Source organism: Octodon degus, unplaced genomic scaffold (assembly GCF_000260255.1).
Source record: "Octodon degus isolate 3935 unplaced genomic scaffold, OctDeg1.0 scaffold00023, whole genome shotgun sequence".
NCBI lineage: Eukaryota > Metazoa > Chordata > Mammalia > Rodentia > Octodontidae > Octodon > Octodon degus.
The window spans coordinates 15,028,175-15,042,335 of record NW_004524599.1 but is presented as its reverse complement, the minus strand read 5'-3'; the positions used below and the strand labels follow the sequence as shown (position 1 = coordinate 15,042,335).

At 56.2% G+C, this 14,161-nt stretch overlaps 1 protein-coding gene and 1 long non-coding RNA gene across 3 annotated transcripts in view; one reads left to right on the top strand and one right to left on the bottom strand.

The window, feature by feature from the left end:
• Nucleotides 1-9,891, bottom strand: part of Pxdc1 (PX domain containing 1) — a 26,015-nt gene extending 16,124 nt beyond the window's left edge. Inside the window, exon 1 of one of the 2 annotated variants that reach the window (XM_023712044.1) lies at nucleotides 9,046-9,891. In XM_023712044.1, the coding sequence (XP_023567812.1) occupies nucleotides 9,046-9,301 (256 nt within the window). In that variant the 5' untranslated portion in view covers nucleotides 9,302-9,891. The remainder of the gene's footprint in view (nucleotides 1-9,045) is intronic. The other variant, XM_004628388.2, reaches the window with a different exon arrangement.
• Nucleotides 9,892-10,009: 118 nt separating this feature from the next.
• On the top strand, nucleotides 10,010-13,643 carry LOC111815873. Its single transcript, XR_002820492.1, has 3 exons — nucleotides 10,010-10,079; nucleotides 12,569-12,675; nucleotides 13,209-13,643. It is a non-coding gene; the product is annotated as an uncharacterized LOC111815873 (long non-coding RNA).
• Nucleotides 13,644-14,161: the final 518 nt, after the last annotated feature.

The window sequence follows — 14,161 nt, the reverse complement described above, 5'->3', positions numbered from 1 at the left end:
TGCCCTGCTGGCTGGGCTCCTATGTCACTTCACTCCCTACCCCACTGCTGGGTGACAATCAAGCTGGCAACCTGATCAGTCTTCCTAAGGGTGTCCTCCTTTCTCCAGGGAGTCCTCGCTCCTGAGTGACAGCAGGCACCGTCCCCTGCCCAGAAGCGTCATGGCTGGCCACAAAGTAATGGACTCCACCACCTTCTCTCTCCTCTTTATCCATTTTAAAAGCATCTTCCACCAAAAGGATGTGTGTATTCAACGTGCAATGAAAACTCTTAGAAAAGCCTGTCCTCTGGGGCCAAGCATGGAAAGGAAAGGCCGCTCCCTGCTCACCTCCCTGCCATCTCACCTGGGCTTTCTCAGCCACAGCCAGTGGGGCCTCACACACCCCCGTCAGTGCTCCAACAGCTCAGCCCCAAGGACACACCAACGGGCGGCACTGTGTGTGGAACCACATTTGAGATGCTGATTTACTCTTTTTTTTTTTGGTGGAACCGGGGATTGAACTCAGATCCTTGCGTTTGCCAGTCAAGCACTTATCCTACTGAGCCATCTCCCCGGCCCCACTGATTTACTCTTTCCTTTGAGGACAGACAGCAGGAACGTTGAGTCCTGCAAGCACAGCTACCCCAAACACTGGCCACGCATTTGGTCTTCCTAGCCCACTTTTCCCTGTGACTCAAGTCTTTTGGCTCTTAATGGCTAGCACAGCTTTTCCAAATGCCACTTGTTCATACAGTGACACTTAAAAATCTTATTTTCAAAACTCTGTTTAAACACAACCATTTGGGGCCATTTAAAGCTTTTAAATTTATATTCCAAATATTGCCAACCTGAGGCTCTTGCCTAACACAGTAAATACCGCCGAGACTCGCACAGGTGCAAGAAAGAGAAAATGAAATCGCCATTAGGAGGGTGTTGTTCCAGCATGTGCCAGCAGGGGGCAGACGAACTCCACAGAAGCAGGTGAATTTGGCACCATGAACCTCACAGGCAGCAGGATTAACTGTCCACCACCCACATCTAAGAAAGTTGACCTAGAAGACTTGGTGACTGCTGGAAATTTTCTAATTTCTGATGAAGTAGAATCAGTAATATAACCTCAATTTTTTGCTTCACTGCACACAATTTGACATGAGACTTATAACCAGATTGAACCCCAACAATTAAAAACTTGAAACAGAAATTATTAGCACTCTCATGTGTTAATTAAGCAGGCAATGACATATCTTTGAGGATCAAATCGCCTGCAGCAGCCCAGAGACTGCTTTCTTTCTATGCAACTTTATCACTGAAATCTGAGAAGAACACAATACATGTTTCTGTCAGTTTCAGGATTACCTGCTTTTTGCACATGCAAACACTTTGCTTATTCCTGGACTTGAAAATGAGAAGCAATCTGACAGGCAGAGAAGACCTAAACAACCGGATGTGGTGGTGCACCCTTGTAACCCCAGCACTTGGCAGGCTGAGGCAGGAGAGACACTGTGAGTTCAAGTCCAGCCTGGGCTACAGAACAAGTTCAAGGCCAGCCCGACCCGCATGGCGAAACCCTGTCTAAAACAGACAAGACAAACAAAAAACCAAAAGCATGAGCGTAGTTTCTTGATCACAGAATTTGGGGCACAGAGCCCCACCTTTCCCAGTGGAGGTTTGGGACTCCAGCTTCACAGCTGCCCAGAGGTAGGAGGACTTGGGCCTGGCCTGAGGTGAGGGCTTCGTGCCGCTGGAACTGTGAAGAGGAGAGTGCGCCTGTCCTCACAGGGGAACGGAGGCTGTGGGGCTGGAACGCAGCCAGGAAGGCTTTCTTCACTAGAGCACACGGCCCTAGCTGAGCCCTGAACGCAGTCACCTCCCGCTCGCCAGACAGCTGCGTTCCTGGGGCTCAGTGCAGCTCTGTGGTTCAGGGCACCTTAGCCCGTGAGGTGGGCGGTGCAACCCGCAGCCCAGGGAGGGGGACGGAACCAGGGCCCTGGCTCAGTAGACAAGCCCTGCACCAGTGGGCCCCACTGGACAAGACAGCCCAGAGCTGTGAGCTCCACAAGCTAGGGCTGGGAGGCGCGTCTGTGACATGGAGGAGAAGCAGTTCAGTGTCACTTGCAATGTGGCCCCGTTTGAAAATCCTCATGAACAAAGCATCCAAGACCCTCGCAGCTGGGGAATCGATAAATCCTTGCCGACTGGCTCACCTCTCTGTACCTCTTGGAGGACAAGGCTGCCATGCAGGAGGAAAACACAGAAGAGGAAGGTGGGGTCAAACTTCCTGAGGAAACAGAAGAGGAAGCCGAGGAAGCAACCTTCCTTCCTTCCTGCCCTCCTCCTTCCTGCTCGGGAGGGCCTCTGGGGAGGAAGTCATTTTCTTCCCATGGGGAAAAAACCCAGGGAAACCCTGTTATTCCTCCCTCCCTCCTCTCTGGGCCTCTTCATCATTCTCTGGGCTAGAACCAAAATTACCTGCCCCCAATTCAGACGTCACATCTGTAGAAAGCCCTATGAGGTGGCCCATCTGCCTGGGGACAGCAGGGGCTTCCAGCCAGCTCATCCTCTGTTGTCTCTTCCTGAAAGCATCCCTGCGGAGCTCACAGCAGGTGCTGGGGGTCCCACTCGAGACAGAGTAGACCCCCGCGCCCCAGGCCAGGGGCAGGGTGCCAGGTGTGGAGACCAAGAGGGCCACAATGATGAGGAAAGTGAGTCAGGAAGCCCAACCTCAGGGGGGAGCGCGCCGCTGGCAAGGCGCCCAGGGCTTCTCCTGGAGGTTACGGCCACAAGAACTCTTCACTCCTCATCAGTTCAGTTTCTTAGGGTGATGTATGCAGAGTGATCAAGCAAACACATGGTGAACTTTAATTTTCCAGCCACGGTCTTGCAGTACAAGACACAGTGCCATCACCTGAGGGTCCCCCCTTCCCCACGTCACCCTGACCCTGTCACGCCCACCGCTTCAGAAGCTGGTCGGCACATCCTCTTTCGTGTCTTTTTTGGCTGCTTCCATGTCTTGAATCAATTCAAAACATTTACTTTTCACTGGCATTCTGGGGAAGTGCCGGAAGCCACAGCCCACACCCGGCCCACCTGGTGGACAGGAGACACCCTGTCCTGTCATGTGGGGAAGCGGTGCGAACGTTCTCGCAGTCAGCACAGGGCGCTGAAGCCGTGCCACAGCACAACTAAAGACACGCAGGAGGGAGGACTTCCAGAGGCGCCCCAGGCGGCGGCAGGAGCGGGGGCTGGCGGCAGCATCTCCAGGGGTGTTTGAGTAATGCGTCTTTTACTGAAACAGTTTTTTCTATTTAAACACACACCATATCACACTGCCTCCGCACCGGCTTCAGGCTTCCACCATCATGCCAGCCTCGCCCACACGAAGCACCAGATTCTAACTTGGGGCTCACAGAGCCAAGGGGACCGTTCACAGAGCCCCCTGATGTGGGCTAGGGAGCAGGGGGCAGACACAGGCCCGGGTCAGAAGGGCAGGACTTGCACTGCTGGGTCCCTCACTCGGGGTTCCCAGCATACACTGGACAAGAGCAGCCAGCTGAGCGCAAGTCAGCTGGTCACCCTCCCCTGCCACTGCTCGAGGGGACTCACAACCCTGCACACAGGTAGTGTCACTTCCACTGTGTCAATAATTCATGGCCATACAGCCGCCAGCAGGTGATGGAGCCAGTATCAGAATCCTCGCCCGAGGACCTCTCTCTCCCAGTGTCCCCTGGCCGTGTCCCCTGGTCTGTCACCTGCCCTTACAGGCCCCCATTTCCTCATGCAGGAGGCAGGGAGTGGGGTGGGGCCTGCAGCAAGTGTCCTTCCCATTTTTTGCCTCCCACCTCCCCCATCCAACCCACTCGCCACTCGAATGGCTTGCACTTCTCCCACTCGCTTCTAAGCTACCTCACAACGAAGGAGAACTGAAAGTGGTGCCTAAAACAAACAGGAAAAGAAGCCTGTGAGTGTGCCTGAGCCAGAGAGCCCTGCCACGCGTCCACGGCCATTGCCAAATTTGGGGGTCAGAAAGAGGGAGGCTAGAGGTGGTCACCAGCCTGCACGTGTGTGCTGTGATGCCGAGGCTTCCCTCAAGGGCCCGGGACAAACGCAGCCAAGACCCTGCTGCCTTCACGCTGCCCCCGGCCCCCTCATCAAGGGCAGAGAACCGCATGGCTCAAGGGCTCACAGGGCTGCTTGGGCCTGCGATGGTGGCAAGGAAAGCAGCCAGTGCCGCTGCCTGTACCCAGGGAGCTGGAGGTGAACAAGAGCACCCATGAGCAGGGCTGGGTGCGTGAGGGCATGGCTGGGGCCTGCACACGGCAGACCCTGGCCCGCCCCAGCACTGCACAACAGAGGGCCTTCTGTGCCACGGCAGTGCCAGCAAGTGGCAGCGTGCACCTTGCTGGCTGCTCTCTCCAGCTGTGCCCCTCAGCCGCACAGCTGTTACGGGCTCCTGCTTCTGCAGGTTGCTCTGCAGCCCCCAAGTCCCAAACCATGAATGAGCACTGTCCAGACACAAGCTGGGCTCTGCTGGGCCACACCGACAGTGTCCATTTGTCAGCCTTCGGGCCGTGTTCCACACTCTGGCTCTGCCCCACTCAGCTACTTACAGTGCAATCTTTGCCTCTGGAAAACAGGGGGGAAGACCAGGCCCGGAATCGCAGGGTCCTCAGGTGCCAGGTGGGGGAAGCCCCGGAATGGTGCACCCTGCCAGCAGGTTCTCAGTGGTCTCCAATGGACAGCAGAAGCAAGCTTTTGCTCTGACACTCGGGGGAGGGGGCATAAAGTGACCTGGGCATCAGCTACCAAGCACCTGGAAGGGGAATTCAGGGTCCCCAGGGCCAGGTTCACAGGACCTCAGAAAAGGAGCCTCGGGTGGGCAGCAGGGAGGACCTAGGAACAATACTGAAGCAGAAGGGAGACCAAGCAGAGAGGCTACATGGAGGTGACCAGGACCTGTGCACTGCTGTCCACCCAGACTCCCGCACACGAAGGCAGCTCCAGGCTCTGCCATTGTCCCCTCCCTGGGGACCGTCCTCCCGGAGTTCCTGGGAAGCACAGCTTCTCCCCTACAACAGCGTGGCCCTGTGGTGTCACGGCTGTGGGACCATTTCAGAGGTCATATCCATGTCCTACCCAAGTGGCCATGATTCCTGTGATAGGGACCTCAAGCCTAGGAAGATGGTCTTCCAGCATGCATGGTGTCAGTGTCACCAGGAGGGGGAACAGAGACTAAAAAGGGCCAGCGTGTGCACAGGCTGGTGTGAAGAGCCCTACATGGAGCAAACGCCGCAGGACACACACCAACTGCCGCTGGGCACCCTGGCCACCTCTGCCCCCACCACACGAAGAGCAGCCCCACTGCCCAACACAACCCGCACCTCGGGATAGAAACACCTGCTCATCCCCAAGTGAGGACTGCTTGCTCCCTGCCAAGCCCACCAGGGTCCACCCCTTCTCTCCAGGCTCTGCTGCCCCTTGCTCTGCTCCGGTCTTGCTCAGCACCACACCAGTGTTCAATTGAGATCAAACCAATCTTTGGCTCACAGAGCCATGATGATGACCACGTCCAGGCAGGAGCCCAACCAGGACCAGCCTCTGCCCACCTCACTGGCCGTGCTCCTCACTCCTGCCCCTTGGTCTCCTCGTTGCTCAGACTCATCAAACACAGAGCAGCCCGAGGGCCTTTGCACCGGCTGCCCTTTTCCAGGTATCCACTGGCTTGCTCAGCCTCGAAGGCCACTTGTCCTTGCAACAGCCCCTGACAATGTTGTCCAAGAGCCACCTCTCCCCACTCCACAGCCACAGTTCCTTTGTTGGCTTAGATTTCTTCTGAATACTCAAGCCATTTGCCAATGTTGCCAATGACTGGATTTGAAAGACCTTGTCATGTATTTACCTTGTGGTCTGTTCACTTCAGTGTCCCTCACCTTGCACTGGAGTGGAGCTTATCACAATGCTCAGTAGACATTTCATTGAATGAAATCATAATGCTGACCTTACAGCCCAGGAATCAAAGATCACCTGATGGGTTGCAGGTGACCAGGTCAGCTTTGAGGTCACAGCCCTGGAACTAAAAAAAGAAAAAAGAAAAAAATCCAAAAGCCTCAGGCAGTCAATGGAGAACTCTGCTTGTTGATGTTTTAGAGGCCAAAGCTTCTGACCTAGGAGACCTGATTCACAGTCCACCGGAAGCCCTGAGTCACCCCTGAGTCACGCTGATACTGCAGACAGGGGCTTTAAATCTAAGACAGGACCCAGTGGGCCTGGAGTGCAGGCTGCCTCGAGGGAGCACCTCAGTGACCCACTGGTGCTGTCACCGGGAAGTAGCGACCTCCCTCCCCAGGGCCGGGGGGACAGGAAAAGAAAGGTGGGTGTGTCCGTGACCAGTGAGAGACCTAAGCTCCAACAACAGAGGAACAGGACAGGAGCAGGGCTAGTCCTGTGGCCAGCTATGTCCTAAGGAGCCAGAGCACTGTGCCTTATCCAGGCAGGGGGTTAGATGTCCCAGCAGAGGCATCACCAGGACATGTGCAATGCCCACTGAGGGCTGCTAAGATGACACCGTGTGTACCATGGGTGAAGTGCAGGGGGGGTGGGGGGTGTGAAATCCTCTCCAGGCCAGCTTTCCCAATACACTGTACTTAGGGGACCAGAAAAGGGACTGACACCCCTTTATCTGCTTGTAGATTCAAAGATGCAAGGCAGAGTCCCAGGCCTCATCACCCCAAGTGTGTAGTGGGACACCACAGGCAACTGTCAGCCTGCTGCCACCACTCTCAGAACCCAAATCTCCTGGCAGTTTTTGAGTGATACTACAGAGTGCAAACATAACCCAACTCAGAAATGTTAATCCACAGACATGGGGATCCGCTGGAGAATTACACTTAGAAAAGCTGGCATTACCAGCACAACAGGAGGTCTGGTTGCGTTTGTGATGTAATTTGCAAATCCAGACCATCTTTTTATGCAAATGATAACTGCATGGAAATGAAGTAAAATCTGTTGCTTTACTATGGTATATTTTGCTTACAAAATTAATTCTTTGGATTTAAAAGGATCCCAGGAAGCAGGGTTTCCCCGGCACTGTAGAGCAAAACCAAGGTGATACTGGGGACAGGACAGCTTGCCTGCAAACAGAGGCGAAGGACAGAATGGAGATGGGGCTTGCGGTCAGCCAGCCTGGTTCCGGGACCCTCCTTCATCCAGCACAACTCACTGCCAGCCATGGCCCCTGCGCTGTTGCAAGCTGTCAACAAGTCCTTCCCACATGGTCACAGGTCCTATCCTAACACCCTCCACTGAAGCTGGGTCACCAGGCTTTGAGCCCCACCTCTGACTTGTGTTTCTCTGGAGACATCTGAGGCAGTTACCGCCCTCCTGCTTGCTCTCACTCATGGGAGGTCACAACTTCCGAAACATTTCTTTCATCGCGTAAGTGTGACTGCCTGCAGCCCAACCATGGAGATGCCCCCAGCACCATATGCACCCCTGCAGAAGAGGCTGAGCTGGAACTCCCTCTCCCCTCCATGTGCTCCAGGCAAGGAGACTTCACCTGAGCCTCCACATCTGGTCCAGCTGTGAGAAGCTGCTGGTGAAGATAATATGCCTCTGTGGAACTTCCACGTCAGACTCAACCACGAACTTTAACCTCACAGAGACGCAGCCACAGGCACTGTGCTGCAGGTGAGCAGCCGGATCCCAGCCAGTCTGCCTCAGGCCACAGCAGAGCTCAGACACCCGGTCAGAGGAGTCAGAGGGAGACTCACCAAGTTCAGTTTGTTTATGGTCTGCCTTGACCCTGAAAAAGCCATCAAATGAACTCCTGTTCCTTCCTGATGCTTTCCTGATTTGGGGATTTATTAACTGAATTCAAAATATGTACCCTGGGCTCCAAGGGAAGAGGGTGGAAAGTTTGAGCTCAGCCTGGACAACTTAGTGAGTTAGCGGGATCCTGTCTCAAAATAAAAATGGGAGGCGATGCAGTGCAAAAGCCTTGGTTCAGTTCCCATTACTGCAAGTAATAATCGTAATTACAAGTAGCTTCCATGCATGAAATAACACCAACTACTCTGAGCATGGCAGTCCACGGCAGCCCAGAGGAGGGTGGTCGTCCTCACTTAGGCCTCAGCACAGGCTGGTTCAGGAGCCTTTGCAGATGCTGCGTGTGAGAGGGGGGCAAGCACCTCCTGCAAGCCATGAGACACATCAGGGAAAGTGGAGGTTAAAGACCTCGAGTAGAAGCGAGGAGACAGCTCTGCCAGGCAGCAGCCCTTCACCCAGGTCTGCTTGCAGATGACCACAGAAGCAAGGCTCGGAGGCCCTGTCCCGCACAGGGAACCGACTCAGCTCTGCTCCCCCTGTCCCAGAGCCCCACCTCATTCTTCCAGTCTCAGCTTCTGCCCTCGGTCCAGGTCCCTCACCTCTGCCAGCCCAGTCTCCCTAGGTTGGAAGAGAAAAGCCACCACCGTACTTTGAAAGCAAGTCCTGGCCAAGGGAGCAGTCGCAAGGCCAGGGAGAGGCAGCCACAGCTAAGCAAAGCTAAATGTGGGCCGTCCCCTGGGTGGGGACTCTGGGCCATCCCGCGCGGGCACGAGGGCTGTTGCGTGGCACCTCGAGTCCAAACGCAGCCGTCACCAGCCGCAACCAAGTGGGCACACCCCTCCGGGTGAAGGGGGCGGAGACTGCTGCCCGACTCAACTGGGACACCCCTTAACTGTTCACCAAAGCGTCCCCACGCTCCCACCCCGCGGCCGCCGGCCCCCAACATGGGGAATGAGGCTACCACTTGGGCAGAGCTGGGACCCAGCGCCAAGTGAGCCTTCCTTGGGAGGTGCTTGTCCCTGGGGACACTCAGCAGTGCATCCCTGAGGGCTCCACCCGGCTCCGGGTCCTCCTAGCACCGCCACCTCATATACTTACTTTGAGGGGCCTGAATCCCCATTCCCAGACTAGCCGGAGAGGAAGTCCGCAGTTGCATTTAAGGGGTGCTTCACTTCCGGGCCTTTGGAAGCGTCTCGTCCCCCCACCCTCAGCGCCCAGGCCGGTTCCCTGACCCAACCCCCGCACCTTGCCGCAGGGGCCCGCGCGCCAGCTCTGGCCGGTCCTCGGGGAAGGCGTCGCGTAGCCGCTGCCACAGGCGGCCCAGGTCTGCGAGGCTGCGGTGCAGATAGAGTACGCTGCGGTCCGACCACTCAGTGCGGATCTCGAAGAACTCCTCCTCGTCGCCGCGCCGGCTGACGATGAGTCTGCGGATGCCGTTCACCCAGCAGCCGCGCACGAACATGTTCACCAGCGACGTGCCCTCAAACACCGCCGAGGCCATGCCGCGGGCCACGCATACCCCTGCCGCCGAGGGGCGCCCTCGCCCCGCCGCCCGCAGCCCGCAGCCCACAGCCCGCAGGAGGGAGGCGCGGGCCGGGGCGCCCTGTAACCGGGAATAGGCCCAGTGCTGGAGTCTGGCGAGGGTCGGGGCCCTTCAGGAGCCGTGTGGAGCTGGGGTCTCCCCCGCGTGTGTCCCAAGGCGGAGTCTGTCCGCGGTGTGGGTCTGGCTGGAGCCGGCTGTCCCAGGTCTTTCCCGTGTCTATCCCAAGGCGGGGTTTGTCTCGGGTCTGTCCCAAGCCGGGGTCTGTCTAGAGTAGGATCCTGCCCGGGTCTGTCGCAAGCCGGGGTCTGTTCAGGGCCCCGGTCTGTCTGAAGCCGGATCCGTCCCAAGTCTGTCCCAAGTCTGTCGGGAACCCGCGTCTGTCCGGGATCCGCGTCTGTCGGGAGCCGGCTCTGCCCCTGGTCCGCCCTGCTCCGTGCGCAGCCGAGGTCCGTCTGGGTTCCGCGTTCCTGCGCTTCCGTCCGGGTCAGGCGCCGCTCGTTCTCCGGAGGCTGCTGCGCCCGCGCTCGGGGCGGCGCTGAAAACTCGGCCTGGCGGGCCGCGGGCGCGGCTTTATAAGGCGCTGCCCGGAGCCGACGTCTGGCCCGGCCCGGCCGCCTCCCCCGCAGGGCTGGCCTGACCCGCACGCCCTGCACCCAGCCCGCCTGCCGGAGTCCGCGCTGGACCGAGCACGCCCCCGCCGCCCGCACGCCGGCTAGAAGAGGAGAAGAGGGGAAGGGTGGGAAGCGGGGCGGGGGCGGGGGCGGGGAGCCCAGTCCCTCCGGGGCTCTCGGGACCTGTAGGTCTTGGCAGTTGCGAGCCCCGCCTGGCCCGCGAAGGAGACGGCAGCTGCGCGAGGGGGGACCAGAGCAGGGCTGTGTCCCCGCGGCCACGCGGCCCCCTATCCCCCAGGCTGCTCCGCCCCGTGTCCCCCCTGCGCATTCGGGTTGTTCCTGAGCGGAGCTTAGGCCCCAGGACGCTGCGGGGCAGACAGGAAGGGCTGCGCAGTGTGGGTTGGGGGTCCTCCAGCTGCCCAAAGTAAGTTGGGACAACGCAGTCTCCGGAAAGGGGCACCTGAGGTAGCATTCTGGCTAGAGAGGTGCCTCCGCAGAGCCTGCGGGTTTCAGAAGTGGACCCGGAAACTGTTCACGCCGAGCGCTAGCGCGTGGTGCAGGCCACTCCACCTGGGCTACTCCCCAGCGTGCCACGCTGGCTGTGAGACTTGGAGCCGCACAAGTCCGCTCCAGGAGGCAGCTGAGCAGTATCGGGCTCAAGGGAGCCCTACAGCCTTTGCAGAGTCTTGGGTCTCCAAAGCTCGCACCCACGCAGAAATGTCAGGGGTGGCTGGGAACCGCGTCTTAGGACCCGTTGGGACCCCACGTACATCCCACACTGGCGTCCGATCACCTAGGTTTTAGTCAGCTGCTCCAGTGACTTGAGAACACAGCCCCTCATCTTAAGATGTGCCCCGCGGCTGATCGTCCTCCCCTTTTACGGGGTGAGATGGGAGGAAAGCGTGTTTGCCATGGTCTGGGGCTGCCCGCCCCCACGCACCGTAGTGGCCATCCGTGTTTGGCGACCACTGGGATCTGCCCTGTGAGGAACCGGGCCTGGGGAGCTGGGCAGGGCCTCCTCTTTCTGTCAGCACTCCCCCCACCTCAAGCCCTTACAGGACCTCCAAAATTGCCTGCTTTTATGAATCTTGTGTTCCAGGCCCCCTGGGTGGAGCAGGGCTGCACGGCAGCGAATCTTCATTCCGGGTACCAGGAGGCCTGATTTCTCTTGTGCTGGGCACTCTTGGTTACTAAAGGAAGTATTCTCCTACCAGTAACACATGTGTGCTTTGAAGGACCCAGAGCTGCTGAAACCCAGACGGCCCAGGAAAAAAAGTAATACATTCCTGACACGTAAGCACGACGAACTGCTTGTACACAGCAGTAGGAAGTAGACTAGAAGCTATAGAGATGGCAAAGGCGAAAGGACTGTCACACACAGATGCACATAGCAAAACAGTATGTGCGGAAAGAGACCTACCAAACCCATGCTCATGGGAGGGGCCGGATAAGTCAAGATGGACAGTGTCAGGAGCGACTTTTGCTTGGCTGTAATGCTTTCACATTTTTAATTAAACACACGTAATTATTTCTGTATGTTAAAGGGTCCTGGGGGTTGTGACTAGAAATAGCGAGAATGCTAGCAGCACCTGACCTGGGTCAGGACAATATTTTCTTCTTAGTGTCTTCGTGTTACTTGGCTGTTTTCTGCTGATGACCATGCTGATGGTGAAGGTGACTGAAATACAGGCAAGTTGAGAATCCTTTAACTGAAGTGCTGGGATCCAGAGCTGGTTCAGATTTTACAGTTTTTCAGATTTTGTAAAATTTATGTAGACTTTACCAGATTGAACACCCCTATTCTAAAAACATCTGAAATCCAAATTGCCCCCAGTTGTGGAGCCTTTTGAGCATCCTCTCAACTTGAAGTGGGAATTGCAAATCAAAATAGCACAGCCTCCTTTTTGGTTTGGAGACAGTAAAACGTGTGGTGCAGAAAGTGCCGTGGCGCCTTTGGGGACCTGCATTACATAAACGTCAGTAATGGATATGGTGCAGGTGAGGTGGAGTGGTTTCGGGTTATAAATCAAGCTGATTAGCTAGCTCTGTGCCTAGGCCTCCATAATAGAATGTGAAAATAGAGAACAAACGGGAGTTCTCAGGTCACCTGTCCCACATGCAGCCTGGTTTAGGGTGACAAAGGCGTATCTGAGGAGGAGTCCTGCTTGTAGGTAAGCGCTTGGGAAACCAGATACCTCAACCTGATTAATAAGAGTAAATAATGGGAACAAAAGACTTCATGAAATTCAAGGCCGCTGCTTTGGAGAGGACCCTTGGATGTCCTATTTGTCTTTCTTCTGTGGTTATTTTCTTTTCATTTAGCATGTTTTGTTTGGTTTCAAGCTCTCTCACCTCTCTAGCTTTCGAAGTTAGGAGAAAAACAACACAGAGGTTAAGGGTCATTCCCCTGGGACACCCGCTGTGACCCCTGCCTTTGACATGTCACAGCACAATAGCAGTTTGGTACTGGTGGGGTCTTCAGAGTAAGATCGAGTCCTCTACCCACCTCCCACACCCAACAACTGAGAGTAGGAATGGGATGGGAACCAAGGCTGGCCTCAGCCCCCTCTACCACCTGTAACTGTCCCACCTCTTTGCACCCCACTCTGCACAGCTTTGTTCATCTCTGCCTGAGCTTAGGGCAGGTTTGAAGGCTCTTGGGATCAAGCAGCTCCTCAGAGGAGCACCGAGTCACACACCAACTTTCTTCTGTGTGATACAGTGAGTGACCACGAGGTGCAGGTTGTCTGTTTTGCTTCCAGTCAGCAGCAGCAGGCCCTCGCCTTGTGAGCACTTTTTCAGGCACAGTGACTGAGCTGAGCCCCACAGCCACTCAAGAGGGCAGGGAGGAAAAAACAAAACAAAACAAAACAAAAAAAACACTACTCCTTGGCAGCTGAGGAGCTGGGAGGCTGGGAGGAGGGCCTGGAGCGGTCCTGAGTGGAGGGCCGGACCCGGACCACGACCTCCAAGGCCCCGCTTCATGCTGACCCTACAGCCCCACCACTCGCCTGTGCCGCCATCCCAGCACACTACCCTCCTTCAGCGCTCTACGCACCAAGCACCTTCCCACCCAGAGCCACACACAGGCCTGGCAGCATCTCAGCATGGCCTGGCGCTGCTGGATCACTGATTTCCACTCGTGCCTCTCAACGACACTTCTCTGACTCAGGCTGTGATGATGTAGGCGGCGGGGGTGCCAAGCTGCTGTGTCTCTGTCCCACTCTCAGAGCGAATGCATCTTCCCTCTGCAGGCTGTCAAGCCTCAAGGCCGAGAATCACTTGGTCTGCCAAGCGCAGGTGGCACTGGGGTCCAATCTCGCTGAGCCTCTTCTGACTTCTCATGGTATCTGCAGCACTTTCCTGGCTAGAATGTAGTCTCCAGGAGCACAGGACTTCCGCCGCCGCAGTCATGTTCGTGTTTCCAGTGCCCAGTGCTGGGCCCCCGGTGAGTGCATTCATGTAAGTCAGAAACAAGCTAGGATGTGTTGACAGCCAGGAGGCCATGGTGGTCTTGCTACAGGAGCAATGGCACCCCTTTATTTCCTGTCATGGGGCATTTGTGGAAATTTCACAGCCCACCGTCAACTCCAGAGCCATGCTCCAGGCAGAAGACCATGGTTGAAGGAGGCAGACCCAGATATCCACAGTGATTCTCTCTCAAGAATGGGATTATGCTGGCAAGTGCAAGGTCCTGAGTTCAATCCCCAGTGCCACAAAAAAATAAAATAAAAATAAATAATAAAGAATGGGATTACAGTTTATTCCTTTCCTTTGGGTGCTTTTTGTGTCTTCCAAGTGGGATACAATGAGCCCACATTACTGCGGTAACTGGAGAGTATCTTGAAGGCTTACTAAAGGAAAGTCTTTGACCCGCACGACTGCCTCTGTTCTGCCCTTGCAGAGGGTTGTCTCACTGTGCAGCTGTGGTTTATCACGTGAGCTCACTTTGTCAGTGTCCTCAACGATGGTGTGAGTCATCCTTCTATTGCTGGGACAAAAACCCTTGAGACAGCTAAATCCACTTGGAGGAAGAAGGTTTCTTCTGGTTTATGGGTTCAGTCCATGGTTCTTTGGTCGCCATGACTTAGACCTGCAATGAGGTAGGGCAAGATGGCAATGCCTGTAGTACAGGAAGCCTCTGCCTCGAGAGCTTTGGAAGCACAGAGGGAGAAGAAGGGGCTGGGTCCCGCCCCCCATGGCACAC